This window comes from Ursus arctos, unplaced genomic scaffold (assembly GCF_023065955.2).
Source record: "Ursus arctos isolate Adak ecotype North America unplaced genomic scaffold, UrsArc2.0 scaffold_15, whole genome shotgun sequence".
Lineage (NCBI taxonomy): Eukaryota > Metazoa > Chordata > Mammalia > Carnivora > Ursidae > Ursus > Ursus arctos.
Genome location: NW_026622819.1, coordinates 59,597,568 through 59,622,415, shown reverse-complemented (window position 1 = coordinate 59,622,415; position 24,848 = coordinate 59,597,568). Strand labels below are relative to the sequence as shown.

At 52.9% G+C, this 24,848-nt stretch overlaps 1 protein-coding gene across 4 annotated transcripts in view; it reads right to left on the bottom strand.

Moving 5' to 3' along the window:
* Nucleotides 1–24,848, bottom strand: part of ERGIC1 (endoplasmic reticulum-golgi intermediate compartment 1) — a 101,954-nt gene that overhangs the window by 2,901 nt on the left and 74,205 nt on the right. For 2 of the 4 annotated variants that reach the window (XM_026510976.4, XM_026510977.4), the window contains exons 6-9: nt 21,178–21,282; nt 16,559–16,619; nt 12,214–12,314; nt 9,569–9,691 (exon numbers count right to left, since the gene is read on the bottom strand). In XM_026510976.4, coding sequence (XP_026366761.1) covers nt 9,569–9,691; nt 12,214–12,314; nt 16,559–16,619; nt 21,178–21,282 — 390 coding nt within the window. Of the gene's footprint in view, nt 1–4,396; nt 9,692–12,213; nt 12,315–16,558; nt 16,620–21,177; nt 21,283–24,848 lie in introns of those variants that run through there. The other 2 variants (XM_057312329.1, XM_057312328.1) reach the window with 1 other exon arrangement.

Sequence of the window (24,848 nt, the reverse complement as noted above, 5' to 3'; positions counted from 1 at the left end):
CTTGTCCAATGCCACCGTAATTCGTGGTCGAACTGACAGTTTAAAACTCTGGAGTCTGCACTCAACACGGCACTCCGCTGCTTCTCAGGCATGAAGCTTCTCCGCCGAACCGAGTGACTAACTTTGCTTCGAAGTTGTCAGGACTCCACTTGTGACATATCAAAGTAATGCGATGCTTTACTCAAAATTTTCTGGCCTATCGGTTGCTTTCTGGTTCCATAAAAGAATCAAAGTATAGACAATGTCAGGTAAAAGAAGTTCACAGAAGGTTTGCAAGGCAACTTTAAATGGAGTCTTCGTCTTGAGTGCATACTTTATGCCTTCACAAGAACCCATACGACCCATCACCTGTGGGCCACACCTCCGCCATGCACCTGGGGGCCCAGAAGAGGAAATCACTTTTCCAAGGTCACACAGTAAGTGTGTGGCACAGTGACGTCTGTCCGCCTCCAGAGCGCTCACTCTTTCCCCCTGCCACATTGAAGGAGCGCTTAGATGACCACAGGACTAAGAGGAAGTCCAGCGGAACAGTGCAGAAGGCTCCGGAGCCCGCCCCGGAGGCACCACTGGGTGGCCGGCCAGCCGCTGAGCCCCGACCACTGGAGAACTCCGAGAGACAGTGGTGCCTTAATGGACCCTGTGGTGCCCAGCGGAGGAGGCCAGGAGACACAGCGGAGGTGAGAGGGAAGTGCGCATCGAACCAGTGTTTATTTTTAAAATGATATTTCCACGAGATGAGCTAAGCAGAGGGCTGTGAGGCCCACGGCAGACAGAGCGGGTCTGCACGGACGGGCTGTAAGTGGAACAGCTGGCACTCCAGTAAGAACAGCCCAGGAAACCAGAGCAGCCCCCCAGGGAGTGAAGAGGCTGGGGGGCGCTGGAGGGATTATTATGAAGTGTTTTCAGCAGGCAAGGCCTCTCCCTGCCAGCCTCAGAGTATGACGCAGGGGCACTTTTCAAGGAAGATGACGGCAGGGGAGCTGGTTTATTTCGGTAGAGTGGATCAGATGATAGGAGATTTTACACCGCAAAATGCTTTTAGAGCTTGGATCAGAGAAGAGGAAATTGTGACTTAAGTGCAATGCAGCAAATAATTAAAAAAAAAGAAAAAGAAAAAGAAAAAAAACCACACACAGACACACACACTCCACGCCCTATATCCACACACACACGCTTTGGAACCCGAGCATGCCTATGATTCACAAACACCTGGCGCCCAGTCTGGAGCCTCCTTTTCCTGGGCCGGCCAGGGGCAGGAGACAACACATGCATTGAGGTACACAAGAAACACACAGCTGCGGGGAAGCTGGGGCCCTGGGGCACACAAGCCACTAAGCAACTGACCCCAGCCAAGTGAGCTGCTGTCAGCCTGAGCGTAAGGAGGCCCCGCAGTGAGCCCCCATGTGCGCCTCCCGGTACTACCCAGCTCAGCAGCACATCTCCCCTTGTCCGACTTCTGTCAAAGGTGCTGGTCACTGGTCAAATGAGGAGGGGGATTTCTAGCACATTCCAGGGTGGGGCGAGGCACCTCAAAAGCTGAAGGAAACCTAGCAGCCTGCTTGATGCTGCTAGGGCCCCCTGCTTTCATGATTTTGCCATTAGTTGGCTGGGACCTTCCTGACGCACTCATATTCATAGGTGGTGCCTGGTGTGAGATGAAGCAGGGGTCATGAGGAGAGGGGTCCTGGGGTGCTCTCAGGCTGTAGTGCTCCCTGGATTCTGACATGTGGGTGGCCACAGAAACCCCCAACCCCAAGAGGTGACCACATCTGGACCCTCCAAGCTGGTGCCAATCATGGCCGCCTTGGGTCCTGAGGAGGCCACAGCTCCTGCGTCTGAAACACAGAAATACATGAAGTCAAGAGGCTGCACCTGATGGGGTGCAGGCCCTACATTGATGGCGAGGTAACAGGCTTCACCCCATCTTTAGAGCAGATCTCAAGAAGAGACTAAGGAAAGGGCTGCTGAAAGGGAAGATGGTGGCCCGGCACCTTGCTGACCCACGGGGATGCGCCAACATGAATACAAATGACTAAAAGTGAAGGTAAAGCCAACCATACACCTTGTCACTGGACGTGCAGCAGGGAGCCCTGAGCATGGTGGGGATGAGGTGATGCTGGGGGGGTCTGCCATGGTGACAGAAAGGGCTCAGCCTTGGGAGGCCAAGTCATGGTTGTCCCTCGCTCACTCTAGCCAGAGAGGGTCTTTCCGGGCCTCAGCTTTTTTCATCTATGACGTGGGGAAACCACCCCTACCCCTGCCAATTGTCCTACTGCAGGAAATGCCTCTGGAGCTCCCAGAACTTAGTAGGTGCTCAGTAAATGCCACTTAACCTAATCTTGCAGTTGACCGGAAGGCTCCGACCTTGTTGCTAAGATCTGAGATTTTCGAAACCTCTCTGAGACCCCTTCTAAGAAGAACAATGGGTAAAATACCACTTATTTCCCAGAACCAGACTCTGGGTCTCCATTTCCCTTTTTCTGTTAGCTGAGAACAAGCCAATTCATAGAAAGACAGGACAGCGAAGGTGTCCCAGGCACCACATGCAGATTCTTTGCAGTGGCCCAGGTCCCAAGCACTGCAAGGGCCCCTTCTACAGATGGGGTAGCTGAGACCTCAGCAGGATATTTCCTCAGCTAAGTGCCAAGAAGTGTTTGTGATGAAGCATACCCCTCGGGGGCAGAGTACCTAGGCTAGAGGTTATTTCCATTCTTTGGCCAGCCAGGGAGCTCTTCAATCTCCCCAAGACTCTACCTCAACCCCAAACGCCAAGAAGATATCAGAAGTTCCTGATACAAAGGTACTTCTGGCTGGAACCCCTCCTGTCGTGTGCCCTTGTGTCATCCTTACTTCCATACCTCCGTTTCCTTACTTTAAAAAACAGGAAGACTAATCCTCACCCCTCAGGACTGCTGTCAGACGGAATGAGTGTGTCACACACACCGCCATGAACGCCTGTTCCCTTGCTTCCTCACTCCTGCCATGTTTTGGTATCCCAACCAGCCCCTGAGGCAGGGGGACAAGCTCAGGGGAGGGTGGTGAAGGAGCAGGGCCACTGAGTCAGGAAGGGCCACCACAGCCAGCACATGCAACCCTACTCTGGTCAGCAGCCCTGGCTCCGGAAATGGAAACAAGGAATATTCGATACCCAGGCCCCGGTGAGTCTGAGAGGAGTGCATTACTTTACTTTCATCAGAAGTCATCAATAATGCCCCTTTGTTCTTTAGCAGAGACTTTCTGTGGTTCTACCAGCTTCCCAACCTCCCACTATGGCTAGAATGAAGTCAGCTTGTCTACCTTGAAAAGGTGTGTGTGTGTGTGTTTCCCTTACAGTTTAATTACGGCTCTTAATTCCTTATAATATGGAAAGGACGTGTTCCAACCGCACTGGCTGGAGAGCTGAATCCGTCCGTTGTTCCACTGACACTGATGTTTTCCCAATCTGTTGCCCCTCCCCCCATCTACTTTTCACAGTGGGCAGTGGAGAAGCACGACACACACACACACACCGACCCTGGGGTGGGGGTGGAGACTGTGGGCTCTGGAGTAAACATTCCTGCGGGCAGATCCCAGCCCAGCCACTGTGGCCAGGAAAGCCAGGTCACCCCTCTGAGCCTCAGTTTCTCTCATCTGTACAATGGGGCCCCCCCGTGAGGACCAAGATGACCTCTGTCTGGCCGCCTGCTATGCCACAAGTGCCTGGGAACTGTTCATTCACTGTCCTCGTCCAGGCAGCAATGCTCGAAAAGCTTATGGAAAAGGCACAGTATGAGGAAATAAATAATGAATCGGAGTCCCATCAGAGGCCGGTGGCGGCAGACAGACTGGAGCCGCGGATGAGAACACCGAGGCTGCGGCTTTGCAGGGGTGGGGGCTGTTGTGGAAGGGACGCTGATGATGACTGGGCCCTGGAAATGTGGGGCAGGAGAGGGTGTGGTGGTCTCCATCCAGGGGCGTCACGTCTGCCAGACCCCCCACTCCCACCCTCTGGGACAGGAGCCTGGGGGAGAACAGAGTCCTCTCCCCACCACTCTTACGATGGCTGCAGTTGCAAGATACCTGCTCCCCTCCCCCAAAACCCACCTCAGTGAAGCACCTACTATGTGTCAGGCGTGAGCTGGCAATTTCTTCTGCCTTCTCATTCGATCTGCACAAGTACTAGGGAAATGGAGCGACCCCCATTTCACAGATGGGGAAGCAGAGGCTCAGAGAGGGACTGGCTTGTTCAAGGTCACACAGATACCAAATAGGCGAGGGTGAGGAGTATCCAGGTCTGGAAGGCTGCAAAGGGCCTGCTTTTTTCTATTAGAACCCCTGCTTCACCCCCAACCTGAGGCTTCCTCCAGTCCCTGTATCATGCATGGATGGCTTCTCTGTATTTATTTTCTCAATTCTGTTAGGTTTTACATATCGAATGTCCCGAAGGGGACCCCATCAACAAAGTTTAGGAAGAAGCTCGTGTGGCTGTCGAAATAAGTGAGTTTGTAAAAGGGAGCTCGCTCCATTCCAATATTCCTTACATGTCTCAGAATCTGCCTTCAAACGGCAAGCACCAGCAGCTTCCATGGCCACCGAGAGATCTGTGTGCAGACCCAGCTAAGCAATCTGTCCCTGGTACACAATGTTCTAGAAGATCTAGCTATGCTCAAAGGTCTGTAAAGATCGGAACCAAAGTCTTTTACACATGTCCGGCCCTGAGTACTGAGCTGCTAATGTGGGCTCTATGTTACGGCTCACCTAATAGAAACTGCCGTGGTAGAGGGGTGGGCCGAGGCGCAGACCCCTCCATCCGTCTGCTCAGTATCTGACGCCTACTTATCACCTCCCTCGGCTGCCCCAGGCCTGGAGACCAGAGCTGACTAAGGCCCTGCCCTGTCTTCCTGGAGCTCCTGGTCCAGGAGGGAGAGACACACCAAGGGAAGTCTGAGTAGGCGAGATCCGGGTCCAGCTACAAAGCTGGTCTCTTCCCTACTCATACTGCCTTACTGGGCAAAACCTCCCCAGTTTTCAGTTTGTCTCTTCTCAATTGTTTTTACACTCTCCCCCACACCCCACTCCCCACCCAAGTACCTGATGCCTTTTGTCTATGGCAAATCCTTGCAGGTACCCAAATAGAAGAGTGAAAGGTAATCAGATCTGGCAGGAAAATTTGCAAACGACCAGCCAACCAGTTTTGGACCGCTGATGTGGGCTGGTCATTTGTTGTTGTTTTGTTTTTTTATGGTTTGTGTATGTGTGACGGTGACTTTATCACTCATGCTCACAATGTCACCTTGTTTCCTGCTGTGACATTTCTTCCCGATTTCCAGCAGGGAGTCACTGTTATCAGGTCACCCTGTTGTCCTACTAAGGGCTCCATGGTTTCTGGGGACTCGGTTGCTGGGACATCTTTGAGAGCCCTTGTTTTGGAGGATGGAGGCTCCCAAGATAAGTGGTGGAGGGGTGAAGGTGGGGTGAGGATGTGACAGAAGCAGGCTCTGGAGTCAAGTCCCAGCCTCGCCATTTACTGGCTGTGTGACCTTGGATGAGTTTCTTTACCTCTCTGGGCCTCAGTTAATTCATACATAAAACAGGAATGATATCATCTACCTTGGAGGGTTCCTGGGAAAGTTAAAGGAGGTAATTATAAGATTACTTGGTACACAGTAGATGCTTAATCAGCGTACCTATACGATCACTTCGAGCAGCTGTGTCTTGTACATATTTGAGTACCTGCATCCAGGATAGGCCCTGTGCTGGATGCTGGGGACACACAGGGACATCAGACCTGGAGCTTATCGTAAGTAGGCCTGGCAATCATAAAGTGCAACCTGAAGTCTGGGGCACTATTTCACCGGCAAGAAGCACCTGGAGGGCAGGCACGGTGTCTAATTCAGCCACCCTGCTGCCCAACGGGAGCATGCCATTACCAGCTGGTACTTCTTGGGGGGCAAAAACTGTCACAGCCAAACCGGCCCAATGTGGTACTTTCTGACTTCTGGCTGTTCCTCCCTAATAAAATGAAATACACAAGGAGAGTGATGTGACACTTCTGAAGTCATCCAATCTGTCACCACAACCCACTTGAAGGCAATCCCAAAAAAGGGGCTCCAGCAAGTGGCAGGGGCGGGGGACAAATGTGCGTGTGTGGGAGGGGGCACTTTGAAGGGGATCACTTGCATGTCGTTAAACACCATCTGTTTATTCCTTTAGTGGCGGAATTTTCTGGAATAGCACAGAGCGGAAGTCTGAGCAACGTGCCCTGGGTGCCCAGAGGCAGAAGTCCCGTGCAGCCTGATGGAGACTTCCCGGAGGAGGGATCGTCCTCCATTCAGACTCGGGAGGTCCAGGTCCTTTGCAGACCATGAGACCCTAGAGGGGCAACCTCGAATAAGCCAGGTACTTGATAGGTACAAACGCGTCAGGGAGGCCCCACCCGCCGTCCCCTCCACACCCACACCCCCTTGAGCTGCACCCCACCTCATTCCAGCCCACCCACAGCTGCCTCCGCAGCCCCGCAGCCGCCACATGACGACATCCTGGCCTCCGGCCTAAGCCCTCTCTTAAGCAGCCCCTGTGAGGAGCTATTTGCAGAGGCCCCCACTTGGGGCTTGGGGGCTTTGCACACAAGTGTTTGATTTTAAAAAGAGAGAAAGAGAAGTCGCAGCAGGTGCCTCCACTTCCACCCCGGCCCCACCCCGGCCTGCCCGGGCTCCCGGGGCTCTCTGTGCCGTGTGTCTGCGTGTGCACGTCATCCCCACATCTGCTGCCTCGTGACAAGGGCCTTTGGAGCTCCACAATGACGCCATCTGCCAGGGACAGCCGGCTGGCTCGCTTGGGGCTGACCCCCACGGTTGCCGTGGCAACCATGAGGGTGGCACAGGGCCTTCAGAAAAACCACCAGGCTCGTGATGTCAGGAGGTTCCCTCAGCCTGGTCCACGCTCGGGGGGAGGTGGATGGGGCAGAGATGGAGGCGAGGCTGAGGGCCAAAGGCAGGAGGAGAAGGAAATGGCAGTCACGGAGCATCTGGCCTCTGGGTTACGAAGGACAGGCTCTGCCCCTGTGACTTCTTGGGACCTCCGGCTCTCAGAAGTCCACCCCCATCGAAAGGGGCCATGTGGCCTTCACAAAACATGCTACCGTTGGGCACCTCTGCACGTACTCTCCCCAGGGCTAAGGCCCTCTCTGCTTCACTCACCAGTCTAGAAAATGTCTCTACATCCTTCAAGAGCCACCTCTGGGTTTCCTTCTTCAAATTTTCCAAACAAAAGGGAGTCGTTGCTACCACAGTGCCCGGTGCACAGCTCCAGCGGAGCCCCCACTGGACGGGACGTCAGTTCTCTGCGTGCTCACACCCCTTCCCCACCAGCTGGGAGCGGTTTAAGGACAAGGATAAAGTCAAAGCCGGCTCTCTCTGTTGCCCCGCACAGGGCCTGGCATGTGGCAAATTCTAGCAGAAGTTTAGCAAGCGGCTGAGAAATGAAGCAAGTTCATTTATTCGCTAAACTTTTGCCAGGGATTTCTCTGCCACTGCCACTGCCAGTGCCGAAGACCCCAGGGCCTCTGAGAAGCACACCACACCTTCACAAACACACCTCCTTGTGTCTTAGTTCCTTACTCTGGGTATGCAGTGGGAGCACTGGCGTAAAAAACAAGCAAACAAACAAAAAACAAAAAAACCCCAAAACATTTGGGGTGCTACCCTGTAGGGCCTTAGGTAAAATCACTTGCTCACCAGTCCCCTGGCTTTTGGGTCAAAGGATTTGTGCATCACCCCCAGTGGCTGACCCAATCTCCCTGTGTACCAGACAGTGGACGCAGGACCCCTTGCTGGGCATCTCCCGATCTCTATTGTGGCGGGTCTGTAATTTCTGCCATTCTGATAGGACCAAACTGGGTCTTATATTTTGAATCAAATTCCTCCAATCTCTAGGGAACTCGGGGCATCTTTTCACGGCCAGTATGGTCTCCTCCGTGAATGGTCAAGTCCTCACCCTTTTTTCTTTTTGGTTGCTTAACTTTTTCTTACTGGCTTATAGGAAGCCTCTCTATATAAATTCTGAGGATTATTCCTTTCTTGTATGTGTGTACCTTTTCCCAATCTGTGTCGGGTGTCTTAGCTTTATGGTAGGTGCCCTCTGTTGACTAGAAATTTCAAATTTGTATGGAGTCAGAAAGCAGCATAAAGTCCGTTGTGAGGCTCAAATAAGCACTAGGGCTCCGACACCCTTTGCACCCACGTGGCTTTCTATCAGGCAAAGGGCTTCCCTTTGATGATGTCCTTTGAGCCTCATGGGGCCTGGGAGGCAGAGAGACTAGGGCCTGTTATTGCTACGTAGTGGATCGTAAGATGGAGACGTTGTTGCGGACATCTGAACTTTTTGCCTCTTAATATCCACCCCTCTGTTTTCTACTAACTGACCCCTGATTTTTCTCTTGGGGAACCCCAGCCCCTCACAGTCTTTGTTCTTGTGATCTGGCTGGGGCTGGCCAACTGGGGTACTCCTTTCATTCCCTAGGCCCCAAGGTTGGAAGGGGAGCTGCGTGAGGCCAGGACAGTACTGTCATATCCAGGACTCAGGTCAAATTACTGAGAAAGAGACACTTTCTATTTGTAAATTCTTTCTGACAATGAAGCCAGTATAGAGGAAAACAGGACTAAAAAAAAAAAGGCCTATTCCGGACAACATTTGTGCCTGGATCTAGCCATGCCTGAGGCTTACTTACATCAAGCCAGCCGGATGTGGGCTTCTGTCTTTCCTGTAACAGAGTCCTGACTAATACAAATCTAGTGAGAGCCAGGAATGAAAGATCCAGGACTACACCCTTGATCTTGAATCATTATTAAAAGTATGAAGATGTACAAAAGCATAAGGACCTTCAGGCCTCAGTTTCCAAATCTGTGAGGTGAGGATACTCACCCCATCTCTTCCACCTCAGCTGACTCGGGCTTATAAAACATCTCGGGCCTCCTGGCTGAAACAGGGTGCCATGAGACCGCTGTTCTGCCCCCAAGGACACTTTGAACGGGAGGCCAGGAAATAACATCCTTGATAGAAATACTCAGCATCAAAGAAAAATGACATCAGCTTGCAGCTGCCCCAAAGAAAATCAGACTTGATGGAGACAATGGCAAAAAAAAAAAAAAAAGGAAAAATAAAAAAAATCAAAGAAAAAAAAGAAGAGAGAACAAGCAGGCAGGAAAGAAAGAAGAAACCTGACAGCACCAGCAGCTATAATTGGAAAACAGACACGGGGAAAAAATGAGTTATATCTTCACTGTAAAAGGATAAACCCTGCTAATAAACCCATAAAATAAAACACTGGAGAGAATCACAAATATTTCACTGAGCCATATAAAAATCTGCTTAACAAATTAAATTCATTTAGTGACATTCCTCTTGGAAAATATTTTCTTGATGACACGCCATTGGTATTGACATGATTCTGATAACATTTCTTACCATCCGAGGGATCACAACCTCCTGTGTACAGCCTGAGATCCCAGCCCTGCGGGCTGCCTCCCGTTACTTCGAGAACCAGCAGGCGTGCCAGAAGGGGCACATGGCAGGTGCCCCACCGACTCACCGTGGTGATGAACCTGTACAGAGGTTGCCGTCTCTCCGTGTACTTGACCGTGATGGGGCTAAGGTCATAGCGGAACCAGATGGCGGGGATGATGCGGCCCGTATGGCTATAGGCTACGTACTCCTGCGGTGGAGGAGGAGAGAAGGGGGATGTGAGAACCAGACATACAGACCATGCCTCATGGTGGGTGGGGGGTGGAGGGTCCTCTGGCGACCCCACAGGAAGGGGCCTTCTTCTCTCTTGCCTGGAGCCAGACTCCCCCAGTTCCTCTCACCCTTTCCTCTGGAGGCCCTGCTGTCAGCATCTGGATGGGCAGCATTGCCGGGGGCACATTTTCAACCCTTTTGGCTGCTTGAAAATTGACCATATGACCTGGAAGCAGCACCAGAATCTGAGAGCAGAGATGTGAAAGGACAGGTATGTTCTGGGCTCCAGCGGAGGAAAGGCCTATTTCCCCTCTAACTCCCAGCCATGCAAAACCCATTCATCTACTCATTGATTGTTTACTGAGCACCTGTCGTGTGTGCGTGCTGGCTGCTGGGGACCCTGAGGGGAGGAAGCTCTCCCCCATCCCCAGAGGGGGGGTTGACAATCTGGAGAAGGAGCAGATGGAGAAGGCTATCCACAACACCGCCACGTTGTCCACGCCGTGCCACAGAAGCCTGGAGTGCTGGGGGGGGGCTGGCGATGGATGACCAACTCGCCCCAGGCCATCTGGAAGGGTTAGCAAGGAGGGGGCATTCTACGCCACACATGACATCCTGAGCGGTGTGTGTGGGGGGGCTGTAAAAGAGAGGAGTATAAAGGCCACGTGGGGAGTGGGCATCTTCAGAGAAGGAACACACAGAACTAGGAAGACAGAGGGACCCCCCACGAGGCTTCCTGAGAGGCACCTGGCTGGGTGCGATTAAAAGGGTGCTAATGAGCTGAATTAACGTGTGTCCTCTCTGGTCTGGGCATTGGCTGGAAACTTCTGGGCTGTTCTCATTCATCCGCAATAACTGCAGACCAGACTAAACCACAGGGGGAGCCCCCAGTCCCAAATGCTAGGACCCACGCTCTAAGGCTCCTCCAGGGATGACCCAAGACCTACCCGCCCTGATGGACTGCGGCCGGCTCTAACAGGCACGGCCCACTTTTTCCCAGGGCAGGCTGCGGCCAAGGCCACAGAGAGAGCTGAGCAAGCTGTTCTGGTTGCTGGGTCTTTGCCAAAGCCTCAGGGGAAGGAGCCTTGGGCAAAACAAGATCAGCTTTCTCCAGGGAGAGCGGATGGGGCAGGGTGACTGTCTGGGTCAAGGCCCAGAGTGGAGGAATAGAGAATAATGGAAAACAGCAGCAGTAGGTACCATTTACCCAAAGTCTCCTTTGTGGACAAAGCGGTTTTTAAAACATTGCCTCATTTGATAGCAATCTTATGAGGTGGGCACCATCCCTTTTACAAATGAGTAAACGGAGGCACAGAGTGGTTATGCGACTTGTCCCAGGCCACACAGCTAGCAAGTGACTGAGCCGGGTCTGCACCAGCAGTCGGCTCCAGCCCCACCTTTTCTGCTCAGACTGCATCCATACCCCAGCCCTTAGATGCTGTCAGCACCTGCCAGATACAATGAGATGCCCTTCAAGAGACAGTGGGTGAAAGAAACAGACTCCCTTTGGAAAGTCACACTGGAGCGTCAGTCAGCACGGTAGATCCAGACAGAGGACCCCAAGTCATCTGGGAGAGAGCAGCTCCCAGCCCGACAGACTCAACGGCCCCTGTTCAGGCTGTGCGTGATGTGAGCAAGAGGCCAGGTTCTGGAGGCAGAGAGGAACCGGTTCCAACCCCCCACTTGGCCACTTTGTAGCTCTATGACCACCTCTCAGTGCCAAGACAGTGTCATTGTCCCCAAATCTGTAAAATGGGGACAATGACAGTCCCAGTCAGAGCTGTCATGACTCAAAAATATGGTAGCGATAGAGAGCTTAGCATAATATCCAACCCATAGTAAGAGCTCAATAAATGGTACCTACTATTCTATTCTAATGATCGACTGTGCCATACAATGTATCACCCGTAAGGGGTTTGGGCAGCCCTACAACAGGAGGAAAAGGACAGTCCTGGTGATAAAGGGATCCACTGGGAGTGCCTCAACTAACATGTTTCAAGCATTCACGTCCACTGGCAGGGTCATCTCCTGGGAAGCTAGAGGCTGTCTCAGCTTGAAACGACTGTCAGTCATCCCATTTCACGGGCTCTGACCGTGTTCTGCTTCCCATAAAGGCCTACCTGCTTCTCCATGACTTTGAGTATTGGGGTCCTAGGACATTCCTGTTAACCACTGGCCATCTGGTGATTTTGGATAAAGTGCTTGTATCCCAGGAGCCAGAACATCTGTTGTGTGTTGACCAATCAGTGTCCTGAGTCTGAAGGACTGGGGCCAGATGCAAGGCTCTTTCTCAACAGATCACACCCCATCTCCTGCTTAGATTTCCTCCCCTTGATTCTGAGCCTGGCCTCTCTATCCAGGGACAGACAGGGCCAGAGCAGCCCCGGAGAACAGGCCCCCTGAAGGGAACCAGTGGAAATCCCACTCGGATACTTGTCACTTCTGCTTACAGCCAGCAGAGGGCGCAATTGCACACAGCTGGGCCCATAGACCACGTACCTTGTTGGCCACGGTGTACTGGTAAGAATACCGCTGCTTGCCGCTCTTGTCCTCGTACACCGTGGGCACGATCTTCAAGATGTAGTCGTGGGAGGCGAGAGCTGCAGGAAGGACACAGAAGGATGAAGCAGGGGGACAGGCACTGCCCAGCTGGCAACTTTGTGTCATTTCAATCCTAAACCTGCTCAGCATTGTTGGGGGGCTGTTTTCAAATTTTCATCACCAAACAACTCCTCTTCCTTTTCTCCCTTTGGACACCAGGAATAGAGAGACTCCGTCTATCAGGATCTTTATTCCTGCTTGTATATGATATTAAAATTCTGGAAATGACCCAATGTCCACCAATAGGGCAAACATTGAAGAGTGGGTACTGGGAGAAGCCACTGTCCAAAAGATATTGTTAAGTGAAAAGAACCAAGTTACAGGACGGAATGAATAACATGTTTCCATGTACTGGGGGCAGGAAGACTCACTCTATAGGCATGAATATATAGAATTTTCTGGAAAGATACCCAAGAAACTATTAGCAGTTTTAGCCTCTGGGGAAGAAGGCAGGATTTGATAAAGATCACATTTCATGGTGCACCCTCGGTCCTGTATGAATATTGTTGCTTTTGAAACAAGCTGGGTTTCAGTTTTAAAAAGAAAGAGCCCATGATGGGGTGCCTGACTGGCTCAATCGTTAGAACACGCGACTCTTGATCTCAGGGTTCTAAGTTCGAGCCCCACGTTGGGTGTAGAACTCACTTAAAAAAAATTTTTTTTTTATTAAAAAAAAAAGAGCCCATGAACCAGAGAAACTGCATTTATAAAGAACTGATTCATTTCTTTCCTCATTTTCAATTAATGGGAAATCAATTTTCCCTCCACCTGGCCCCGTCATATTGCACTGTAACTCTTACCCACCACTGCTGGATGGGGGGAGGCTGCAGGGGGCAGGGACAAAGCCTTCCTCATCTCTTGTCCCAGAGCCCTGCACAGGGCCTGGCCCGGGGTTGAAAGTAGCGAGTGCTTACTGAATGAACGAACAGATGGAAGGATGGCCGGCCCACAGCTGCCACCCAGCACCCAGGAAAGGTAAGAATTCCCTTGGATCATGCTCGTGGGACGCTAAGAGAAGCTCAAGGGCCCCTCGGTCGTTGCCTTCTACAATGTCCGGTCAGGAGCTAAAACCACACAGAACTTTGATCTTCTGTGTTCTAATCCTGGTCTACCGGCTCAATCAGTTCTGAGTCCTTGGACTTGCCCGCTGTAAGAGGTTAGGGGTGCACACGGCATTTATGGCCTCTTCCTGCTTATACTGCGTCTTGGTAAGGAAAGGGCAGTGCTTCCTGAACTGCCTTGAGACCTGGTTCCTCCGAAAACCTCAGAAAAGCCCTGCAGCGTCAGGGAGAAGCCCACGATGACCGCAACACCCCTCTGCTCAGGCCCACAGTGGTCCTCAGGTGTCAGGAGCAGGAGAGGCACCCAGGATTTAAAAGGCAGACACCTGGGCCTCATCCCTCCTCAATAGTTCCGGAGTGGGGCTCAGAATCTGCATTTTAAACCGGCAGCCCAAAGATCACACTTGGGATACCGTGCCCCAAATGCCCATCGGCCTAGGTTAAAAACTTGAGGGAACGAAAGGCTGAAAGCCTAATGAAAGTCACACCCGTAATAGGCCTGTTAAAATTTGTACAAAATACAGATGATCATAAAGAGAAAAAAATAAAAACCACCCACAAATCTACCATCCACAGAAAACCATGGATTCACGTTCTTCTGTATAAACTGCTAGACTTATATTTACGTTTTCCTAAAACGGCATCATACTGTACCGTTTTCTAAGAACCAAACACCGCAGATACCATTTGAGGTCCCAGACACAGAAAGCAAGAAGCTCCACTGTTTTATTTGCTGTAGTAACCCCGAGCACAGTGCTGGCACGTAGTAGGTGCTCAGTAAATGTCTGTTGCCTGCATGCCGGCAAGGTTCTGACCCATCTGCACGTATCCCACAGCATAGCCCCATAAACGTACTCAACCCACCCCCCGTGGCTAGACACTGACGCTGTTCCTCATTTTCACTGTTATAAACAATGACCTAATGAACATGATTTTCCTACATCTTTGCACACTCTCTTAATTATTTCCTTAGCTTACTTTCCTATGAGTAGAAATGATGACTCAAAGGCAATGACCATTTTTAAGGCCTTTAATACAATTTGCCAAATGCCCACTAGAGACACCGCACCTAATTCCACCCACATGGATGGCTTGTCAGTGGACCCCTCCTCGGGGCTGCTGGATCCGACCTGAACCAGGCAGGCCCACATACACTTTGAGCTCACAGCCTCCCTCCCTCCCAACATCTTACTATGGAAAAATTCAAACACATAAAAAATGGAGAATCCTACAATGAACCCCCCCACACACCAGTATCCCATTCCTCAATTTCAACAATTAACAACACACAGTCAATTTTGCCTCATCGTTCACCCTACCCCATTTTATCTGGAAGCAAATCCCAGACATCACATCAATTCATCCACAAATATTTTAGTTATGTCTCTATAAAAGATAAAAAAACAAAACAAAACACAACAACCACAATGTCCTCATCATCATGGCTAAAACATCCACAATCACTCCTCTATATCTTCAAAGAGAGTGGTGTGTGCTGGAAGAAAAATCCGTTACTAGAAGTGGGAGTTCCTTTAGATAAGGTGGTCAGGGAGGGCCCCTCGGAGGTGGTGGCATTTGAGCTGAGACCTACGTAATGAGAAGCAGCCCTCAATGGGAAGGTCTGGGAGCAGAGGGGGCAGCAAAGGCAAAAAGGCCCAGCAGGGAGGCCAAGCTGAAGAGCTGAGGGAATGAAAGCCAGCCCTACCCTTGGCTGCCATTGTCTGGTCTCACGCATTTTCTTCCCACGGAAGCCAGCCTGAGATGGCTCTCGTCACTAGCCCTAGAGCAGCCAGGGTTTTCTGCCCAAACCCTCTACCAGTTGCCACAGTCTGGGTCCTTCCGAGCTCAGCTCTATGTCCATCTCTGAGGGGTCCGTGCTAACTGCGAGCGCGTGTAGACCACCACCTTGGGGCAATGTGCTGCCCCCCCCACAGAACTATACCAAGGACACCAACATGGGAAGGATCACCTCCCTCTGTTAGAATCAGACATCGGCCTGAAGGCAAGGAGACGCCGCTGCGTGTCGCTAGCTGCCGGAGGAGGCAAGGACGGCCCGCACCCAGCGGGAAAGCAACCGGACAATGTAATGCAAATATCATAAATATCACAAGCATTGCCGTGATGGGAAAAAACAAGGAACGTCTTCCACGAGAAGACAACGGCTTAATAAAGCATGGCAGAGCTGCGAGAGGGGCAGCCGTGCCTCCTCACCACTGCAAACACCTACAAAAACCGCGGTCTCCTAAAAATGTCAAGCACAAAAATCAGAGGGTAAACCGCCATCTACTGGCTTTGAGATGATGACTTCTGCGGATGGACGAGGGTTCACAGGGACACAGAGAAATGAAAAGTGTGCTTTGTTGTGAGTGGGGGATCGGTCATGGAGAGATGTTTTCTTTTGCTTGAATTTCTGACCATCAGGGAGCAGAATGTATTTTAAGAAACAATGAGAAAAGCCTTACGGATAAAAAAGGTGAGCTCAGGTGAGGAAATAAGGAAAGTCAAGGTCATCTGTCCTGCAGGATCCAGGGGGTGACTCCATTTAAGCAGACAGGTCTCCCGGACCCATTCTGTGCATACATCCAAGGCCCCATGTGTGTGCACACGTGCATATAAGGTGTGCAAAAATTCATTAGATCAGCCAACAGATAGGTGTGTGCAGAGGTGTGTCAGTGTGTAAAGACACGGAGCCCTCTTTAGTTGGGGCCAAGATGCCAGAGAGCTGAGTGGGTGGAGGGCTCAGGAAAGGGGGCATTTATGGGTGGGAGGGGCTCCAGCAAGAGGAGAGTGTGGGGTCAGACCTGACTGGGCCACCCTCAGCCCTGTTCTCACAGTGCCACTGGAACCAGGATGAATTTGGGCTCTGCCATGGCTCGCTGTGGGATCTTGGGTGATTATCTCAAGTAAAAACAATTGTGCGACAGTAATGATAACGCTAATGATGATAATAGCTGGCACTCACTGAGCTCCTATGATGTGCCTGGGGCTGTCACATCCTTTCCCCAGGGAGGGTGGGGACAAGGCACTTTTCTCCCCTTGCCTGTCAGATAGGGCTAATTCCACCCTCCCCACAAGCCAGCTATGGGAACGGAGCATTCACGGCTCGGCTGACAGTGAGTGCTTGATACACGTTCCCTTCTTCTCCCCCTTTCCCTGCTCCAGTTGGGATACGGGATACATACGGTTGGAGGTGAGTCTGTCTGCTCCCCCGAGAGCGTTGAAAGCTCCGTGAACATTCTGGACCTGCGGAGAAGCACAGTGAGCGGACTGACCCCAGGATGCCACGTCCTCCGGGCCTGGGCCTGGCCGAGAGGGGATGGTCAGGTGCGACCTGGTGTAGGGACCTTACCCAGCGTGGTCTATCTCACAGAGAAGTTGTAGGGAGCAAGAAACAAACACAGCCCGGGCCCGGCACATGGTGGGCATTAGCTTGCTTCCCATCTTGGGCCCCTGTAATAGACCACTCCATCCTGAGTACTTCTAGTCATCTCGTTTAGTGCCCCTAATGATGTACTGTTGAGCCCATTTTACAGAAGAGTAGACCAAGGCTTGGAGAAATGCTGAAGCTTGTCCAGTGTCAGACAGCTGATATATGGCTGAGCCACACTCCAAATTCAGGTATCTGACCTCAAGCCGGAGCTCTTTCCACTAAGGCACTTTGGAAATACAAGTAGAAGTGGGTCTGGGTCCCAGGACACGCCTCCTGAGATCCCCTACAGCCTTCTGAGCACCCAGGGCTGCTGGTCTCCCACTCTATCTGCCGCAGAGAACATACAGCAGCTGTGAAGAGCCCTCTCCTCACGGCAGCTGGCCCCACTGTGTGCCCCTGGCAGGGCCTGATGTCGAGTGGGGCTGAAGGCCACATCCTACCTCTTCTCTGAGGATGAGGGGAAACCATGTCAGCTACAGGAAAATCGAAAGCAGGGCAATGCATGCCTGGTCCATGGGGCATGCCACCATGGGCATGGTTAACAGGGGCTGCCAAGTTAGTCACCCTGGAGGGCTTCCTGGAAGAAGTGACACGCTATGATCTGCAGGAAAGTGGGAAGTTAATCAGGCAAGCAGCATCTCTGAAGCATGAGCCGGGAGACTGAGGGATAAACAGAGGCCCGTGTGGCAGGGGAAGGGGGTGAGGTAGGTGGGGACAAGGCTCCTGCAGAGAGGGCCGGAACAGTGGGAAGCAGCTGGGTCACCTGATCCTTGATCCTGGTCTCAGGTGGCTGATGTTTACTGATCATGTAACAGAGCTGCACACTCTTAACAAACCCAAAGAAAAGGAAAGTTTGTCCCCTGCTGCCCTAGGGAATGACAATCTGAACCCAAGAGGATGGTGGCTACGGAGACGAGACCTAGGATGTTCCCTCCCATAGTCACTTGTCATGGTTTTACCTCACATTCATTTGTACGATCATTTGAGTAACGTCTGTTTTCCCCTCCGGACTGTAAGTTCCACACGGGCAGGGACCATGCTTGTCCTCGGCAACGTGCATAAGGCACATAATGTCCGTAGCAGGTGCTCAATAAATATTTGTCATGTGGATGATGGATGGGGAGATTTTTTTCATTTAAAGAAAATCCTATTTAGCCCATAATTAGACCAAACAAGAGGCTGTTACTGTCTCGCTCTGCCAGGGGCACATAGCAACATAAGACTGCCCCCCCCCCATCTGTCCCCTTCCCTTCTCCCTGCTGCCCTGTCTCGCCTGGCCTTGGCTGCAGCCCTTCGCTCACCAGTCTGGCCTCATGGCCCGTCTTCCACACGGCAGGTGGGTGCTCTCACACAACCTGCCCCAGGCAGCCCCACCTGCCTGAATCTAACACGGGTCCCTCGCCCCCCATAAAGCTCCACTCCCTACTCCCCTTCTGCGTCCTCTCCAACTCTGAGGAGCACTCACTTCCCAGGCCTTGTGACAGAACATCATTCTGATGACGTGGACATCTGCTGACCCATTTTTTCTAAAAGTAACCTTGAAGGTCTTTTATATGAAAATGACCAGCTGGGTGTGTCACACCGTGGAAGATGTGTCGATGCCCCTTGCCCACGAGACTGCCCTGTCAGCTTGGCCAAATCCTTCTCACTCTTCAGGGATTGGCTTACATGCCACCTGTGAGGTCACCCTCCTCTGGGAAGCCCTCCCTGACTTCCCAGGCTAGGATGAACCCTGTCCCTGCTCCCATATCACTACCCAGAATCCTATGCCTCTCTTGTCCTTAACCTTCCTTGTCCTATATTATCACATTTATTTATTTACCTCTTCTCCTGAAAGCAAGAACCCGGTATCGTTTACCCATCATGTAGTCCCAGGGCCTGGCACAGAGTAGAAATTTCAAGAGGGTCTGATGAATCCAGACTGTCTGAAGCACAGTAATAGAAGACCTGGGGCCAGACATACCTGGTTTCTTATAAGCTGTGTGACCTTGGGCAAGTTACTGAATCTCTCTGACCCAGTTTCCTCATCAGGAACAACATATGCCATCCAGGACCCTTAAGGGAGTCTTTGTGAGGATTAAACCTGGGGTCACCTGTAACGTTGCTCTCTAGGTAAGAAAGAGCAGGCTTCTGGTGTCCACAGCTCCCACGAGGAAGCAGTGTGGCGTGGTACAAAGACTGGGTTTGAATTCTGGCTGTGCAGAACTGAGTGACCCTGGACAGTTTTCCCCTGTGCACACCAGAGTTCACAGCGACTTTTTTCCCAAGGCTGCGGGCGGGTTTGCCGAGCTGGTGGGTCTACAGGCAGCTAGGGCACTGCCCAATGCTTAGAATATGGATGGCCTGCCGCCTACCTCTGCCTGTGACTTGTCAGCCCCCGTCCCACTGGGGGTGATCACTACCCCGCATTCTGACTTCTCCATGGCTGCGTGAGCCCCTCAAAGGCTGGCAGCCCGCTTGGTCTTGCACGGCCTGGTGCAGAGTTAGGGTGCAGAGAGCAACGACAGTGGTAATGGCTCATTTCCTCGACCGCTTACTCTGTGCCTGGCACTGATCTAAGGGCTTTATGTGCAGGAATTCATTTTATCTTCACTACAGTCCTCTGAGGCAGGTACTATTTACTGTCCCCATTGTACAGATGAGATAACTGAGGCTCAGCGGGAATAAATTCTTCGGTTAAGGTCACACAACTAGTAAGTGGTGGATCTGGCTTTGGATCCGGAAAGGCAGGCTGGGGAGCCAACACACGACAACACCCTGAGTGGAGAGCGGGGACCCCGTGGCTGGCGAGCCCTGCGTGAAGGGGGTCCCCGGTCACAGGGCAGGCTGTGCTTCACCAAGCATGTAGGCAGGGAGTCTGGCTCACGGCACCCGGGGCGGCCAGGCCTTCTCTGTTCCTAAGCCCTGTTTCCAAGAGGAAGATCTCTGTGGCCTCCAAAGGGGCTGGAGAGGTGATGACTGGCCCCTCAGGCTGGACACAAGGTGCCCACAGGGAAGGAAGCAGAGGCAATGTGGAGCGGAGAGGAGCTGTGAGAGTGCATGTGCGTGAGGGGCAGTGTGCCCTCGGGAGGGCGCACGGGGGAGGCCGGACCAGCAGCGCCGCCGGAAGCCAGACTCTTGATTCGAACTCAGGCCTTGCAACAGACCGGCCCTTCCCTGTGCCTCAACTTCCTCACCTGTAAAATGGAGACAACAAAGTACCCACCTCTTGGGCTGCTTAGAGAGTGAAAGAAGGTCCTGCGTCTGAAGAACGGTGCTTGGCAGGTGCACTGAGTGGGGCAGCGTGGGGACGAGTGTGTATGTGGGATGTGCCAACATGGGCGAGCTGTGCGCGTCTCTGGGTGGTGTGCGTGCGCTGTGTCTGGGCAAGAGTCTGGGTGTGTGTGCGCTTGGCGTGTGTGTTTAGAGATGGGTCTCGGGGTATATGTGTGAGCATGCGTGTGTCGGCGTACCTCTGAGCGTGTGTCTGATGAGTGTGTGCGTGAGTCTGAGCACATGTGTGTGTGCATAAAAGGCATAGTGGTGTGTGCGCTGTGCTTGTGGGCCTATGTGAGCCCCAGGAGCACACCACCACCATCCCTGGGGGGAACCCCACCCTCCAATAATCTCAACCAGGAACCAGGATTCTCATCGAGCAAGGCTTGGTGGCAGGACCTGGGCTCCCGATCCCAGCACTGTGGCTGGGGCAGTTACCTCCCTACTCTGAGCCTCAGTTCCAGAATCTAGCTTCAGGAGCACCGGGAGTAGTGGAGAAGAGAGAACATCCTAGCTTCCCTGCCCGCCGCTGGTGGAGAGCGGGTGGTTTGTGCTGGGTTCTTACACAGCTGCCGCGGGTAGGAAGCTGCTGGGCTGGGCCTGCTGGAGGTGGCCCTCTCCCTCCTCACCGAGGACTGTCAGGAGGCTTCCTTCACCACGGTACCCCTACTTGGTGGGCGTGGGCACTGGGCTAGAAGGCAGAAGGGGCTGTAGAGGGGCATAGGCTGGAGCCTGGCATCAGACAGATCTGCTGGGGAACCCTAGACAAGTGGCTTCTCTGGGCCCAGCTTCACAGCTGTCACATGTGGCGGCCCCCTCATACCTCGTAAGGCCACACTGGCACGGAGAGAGCGCCAGCACGTAGTACTGGCTCGTGAAAAGCGCGTCCCTTTCCCCAGGCTCCGGGTCTCAACCCAAGGGTCCAAGTGCACTGGTACCGTCAAAACCGCAGGCCCACGCTCCGAAGGAATAATACAGAAGCGCTGTTTGACAGAGACTCAGAGGGGGTGACCCGTCTAGATGTTATCTTTGTGCCCAGAGAGGACAGAAGGCTCCAGGTGACCCAGTCCCTGTATACCCACTCCCAGCCACGCCACCTGTGTGTACCCTGCTCACCTGTAGTGTGTCCCCAAAGGACAGCTTGTGGATGACATGAGTCATGTCCGGGTTCTGTGGCTGGGCCGTGGCACTGTGTGTAGACACGTGGAAGTTGCCCGGGACCTGGGGGAGAGATGCGAGTTTCAGGAGTCTCGTGGGCTGCCCCCGAGGTGGGGGGCAGGTCTTCACCCAGGAGTCAGACAGATCTGGATCAGGATCCCAGCGTGGTCCGAGCCATGGGACTTTGGAGGACCTACTGCCCTTCTCTGAGCCTCAGGTTGCTCGTTTGTAGAATGGGGGTAGGAACAGAAGCTACCCGAGGGGGCTGCCGGGACTATGGGGTCAAAGAACATAGCTGGGCACCTGGCACAGGCCAGGGCTTGAAATGGCACCTGCCCACCGGCCACTTTCTGGCTGTTGGCCCTATGGTGGGTTGAACCTTGAGGCCCACAGACCAACTGAACCTTCTCAAAATACAAATCAACACTACTTACCCACATTTGCCCCACCACCCCAGACTGGGGGATCCTTGAAGGCAGGACTATGGTGGCTTCCTTTCCTCCCCGGGCCTTGAGGCCCTGGCAGAGGGAGAGGGACTGATATCCTGTGGCAATCCTGTGGATTCTGCCGGGGCACTTCTGCTGCACCAAAAGGCCCCTTCTCCACCAAGCAGCTCAGGCCAAACCCTTGGCATCATCTTGGCCCCATCTTTCTCTCACCCCTGACCTCCTGCCCACCCGGAAAGGCTGTCCGCTCTACCCTCACGACGCCCAGCACCTGAACTTCTCAAGCCTCCGGTGCTCCCCTAGACTGGACAGTGGGGGCAGCCTCCCCACTGGGCTCCCAGTGTCTGCCCTTGGCACCCCGAGGCCTTTCCCCAACAGCAACCAGAGGGGTCCTTTTGAACCCTACATCTGATTGTGTGACTCCTCTGCACACTCGCTGGCCATGCCAGCCTCCCTGTGGCACTGGGAACAGTGCCCGTGTGGTCCCGCCTCGGTCCTGTGTGGCTGTGACCCCTTCCTGGAACCCTCTTTGACGCAGCTCTCCCTGGTCTCCCTCAGGCCTCTGCTCAGGGAGCCTCCCAAACCCCCTTCCGCAAACCCCGCTGAGAAAGCACTCAGCAGCACCTGCCACCCGATCTTTATCTCGTTCTATTCTGTTTCCTCACCAGAGAATGTTGGCTCCATGCCTGTGGGGAGATGTGTCTGATTTGATCCTCACTCCCCAAACCCCAGCAGATCCCCCACAAAATAGGTACTGGATGAATGAACAAAGGATGAATGGCACTAATTCTTCTTCTTCTTTTTTTTTTTTTAGATTTTTTTATTTATTTGACAGAGAGAGACAGCCAGCGAGAGAGGGAACACAAGCAGGGGAGTGGGAGAGGAAGAAGCGGGCTCCCAGTGGAGGAGCCTGATGTGGGGCTCGACCCCAGAACGCCGGGATCATGCCCTGAGCCGAAGGCAGACGCTTAACGACTGAGCCACCCAGGCGCCCCATGAATGGCACTAATTCTTAAAATAGCAGTTTTGATTTTTACATCTGTTAATTCCCATTTTACAGAAAAGAAAACTGAGGCTCAGAGCAGTGAAGACACTTGCTAAGGAACATGTCAAGAGCTGTGGTTTGAACTCATGGCTGCTGGACTGCAGACTCGGCACACTGAAGCAGGACATGATACTCCCTCCCACCATGTACCTCAGCAGGCCTGGGTTGATGGCCACATGCAGCCATCCCTTGGGACGTGCTGGGTTTGGGAAGATAGCCAGACAAGAGCCTGGAACAGAAAGTGAGACTGTGCGACCCACACGGACCAGAGGGATGTATAGACCGTGGGGGCCATGGGGAGGGCCCCCAATTCAGCTGGGAGTGTTCAGAGGGGGCTTCTCAGCAGAAAGGACCCTCTTGTGCTAATGAGTCTGCATTACTTGGGAACAGGGGAAAGGCATGTAGTCAGATGGAACAGCATGAATCAGTTTGGAGGTCAGAAACTGCCCAGCCCAGTTGGCGGGCATCTGTAAGGAACTAGAAGAGTTTGGTACTGAAGCTGCAGTAAGAGAACGGCCCGCAGGGGGTGGTAGCATCAGGAAACAAAGAAGCATTAGAGGGAGATGGGGCTGTTCAGCAAAGGCCCAATGCCATGCGAAAAACAGAGTTTACTTTATTCCAGTTCAACGGAGGTTTGGTAAGCTATATTAGAGGAAGAAATATGGCTTATACCTTCTGGCTTAGCAGCAGTCCATCAAAGTCGTTTATTTTGTAAGCATGCCTGTTTCGAGCACAAAGTCGTGGGCTTCTAAAAATCTTCCTGTCTTCACGAGGGCCTGAGCTTTGCAGACTGATCTGGAAGGTAGCCAGGCTGATAGGGCATGGCCTGGCCTCAGCTCACAGGCTCGAACGCGGGCTTCAGGGGCCCAGTGACCCATGGTAGAGCAGCAGCTGAGTTCTACACTCCAGTCTGGCCCCACCCCCAGCGGGGGTACCTTGGGCAAGGTCAGGAACCTCTCTGTGCCTCAGTTTCCCCACTGGCAAAATGGCGATGATAACCACAGAGGGTTATTGGGGGATTAAAGGAGGTGAGGCGTGCAAAGCCCATGGCAGCCGTTATTGGGTTGGGTTCCTACAATGAACACGTCCATCATCAGAACAAGGAGCCGGGAACAGAAGGACCCTCCTGGAATTCAGGACAGCACGTACACGGGCAGGGCATGGGGAAAAGACCACTGTATCTTAAAACAATTTCTTAACTTCATTTTTACTTATTTAAATAATTAATTATACAAATGTGTATTATAAAAAATTCACAGGGATGCTTGTGTGGCTCAGTCAGTTAAGCATCTGCCTTCAGCTCAGGTCACGATCCCGAGGTCCTGGGAGCAAGCCCCGCATCAGGCTCCTTGCTCAGCGGGGAGCCTGCTGCTCCCTCTGCCTGCGCTCCCCCTGCGTGTGCTCTCTCTCTCTCTCTGACAAATAAATAAATAACATCTTAAAAAAAAATTCCCACAATAAAGGGAGGACTACAGGCCCTGTTGTCTATCACGTCTGGAAGTAAGAGACCAAGAGCGTCAGGCATGGGTCCTCTGGAGTTTCTCCACGGAGTGGGGCCCACAGGCTGGCAGGGTTCAGAATGGGGTCTGGAGCCTGGGCCTCCCGCTCCCAGAGTTCAGTGAGTCAAGGAGGCTGGCTCCCGCGCATCGCCACCCGCTGCCTCCCCGCGAGGCTGTGACTCAGTGACCCACTCCCCCTCCACAAGGAATCCAGCACAGGTGGCTGACTCATGCCGGCACACGCTGGGCTGAAGAAAGAAAAGACGACACTTTTAGAGCCTGTGACTTGGGAACCTACGTCAGTGTCTCTGAGAGATTTTAGAAACATATAGAAGGAGCCAGGCCCCAAACCCGGGCCCATCCTGCCCTCCTCCTGGGGGCTGGGTGATTCAGCGAGGAGTCTGGGCTGCTGGGGGCTGCCAATGCAGCTTGGATCATGCGACCTTGGACGTCTGACTTTTGGCCGACTTCCTGATGGATAAATAAGGAGGCCACAGGGCAAGCCTGATGCTGGGAGATAAAGGGGCGGGGGCCAGCTGCTAAGCTCACCCACCATCAGGGCACACCGCGGCTGCTGGCTTTCTCGTCGAGCACCTTCTGCCTGAGAGCTCCTAGGAGGCATGCGCCCGGAACAAGCGA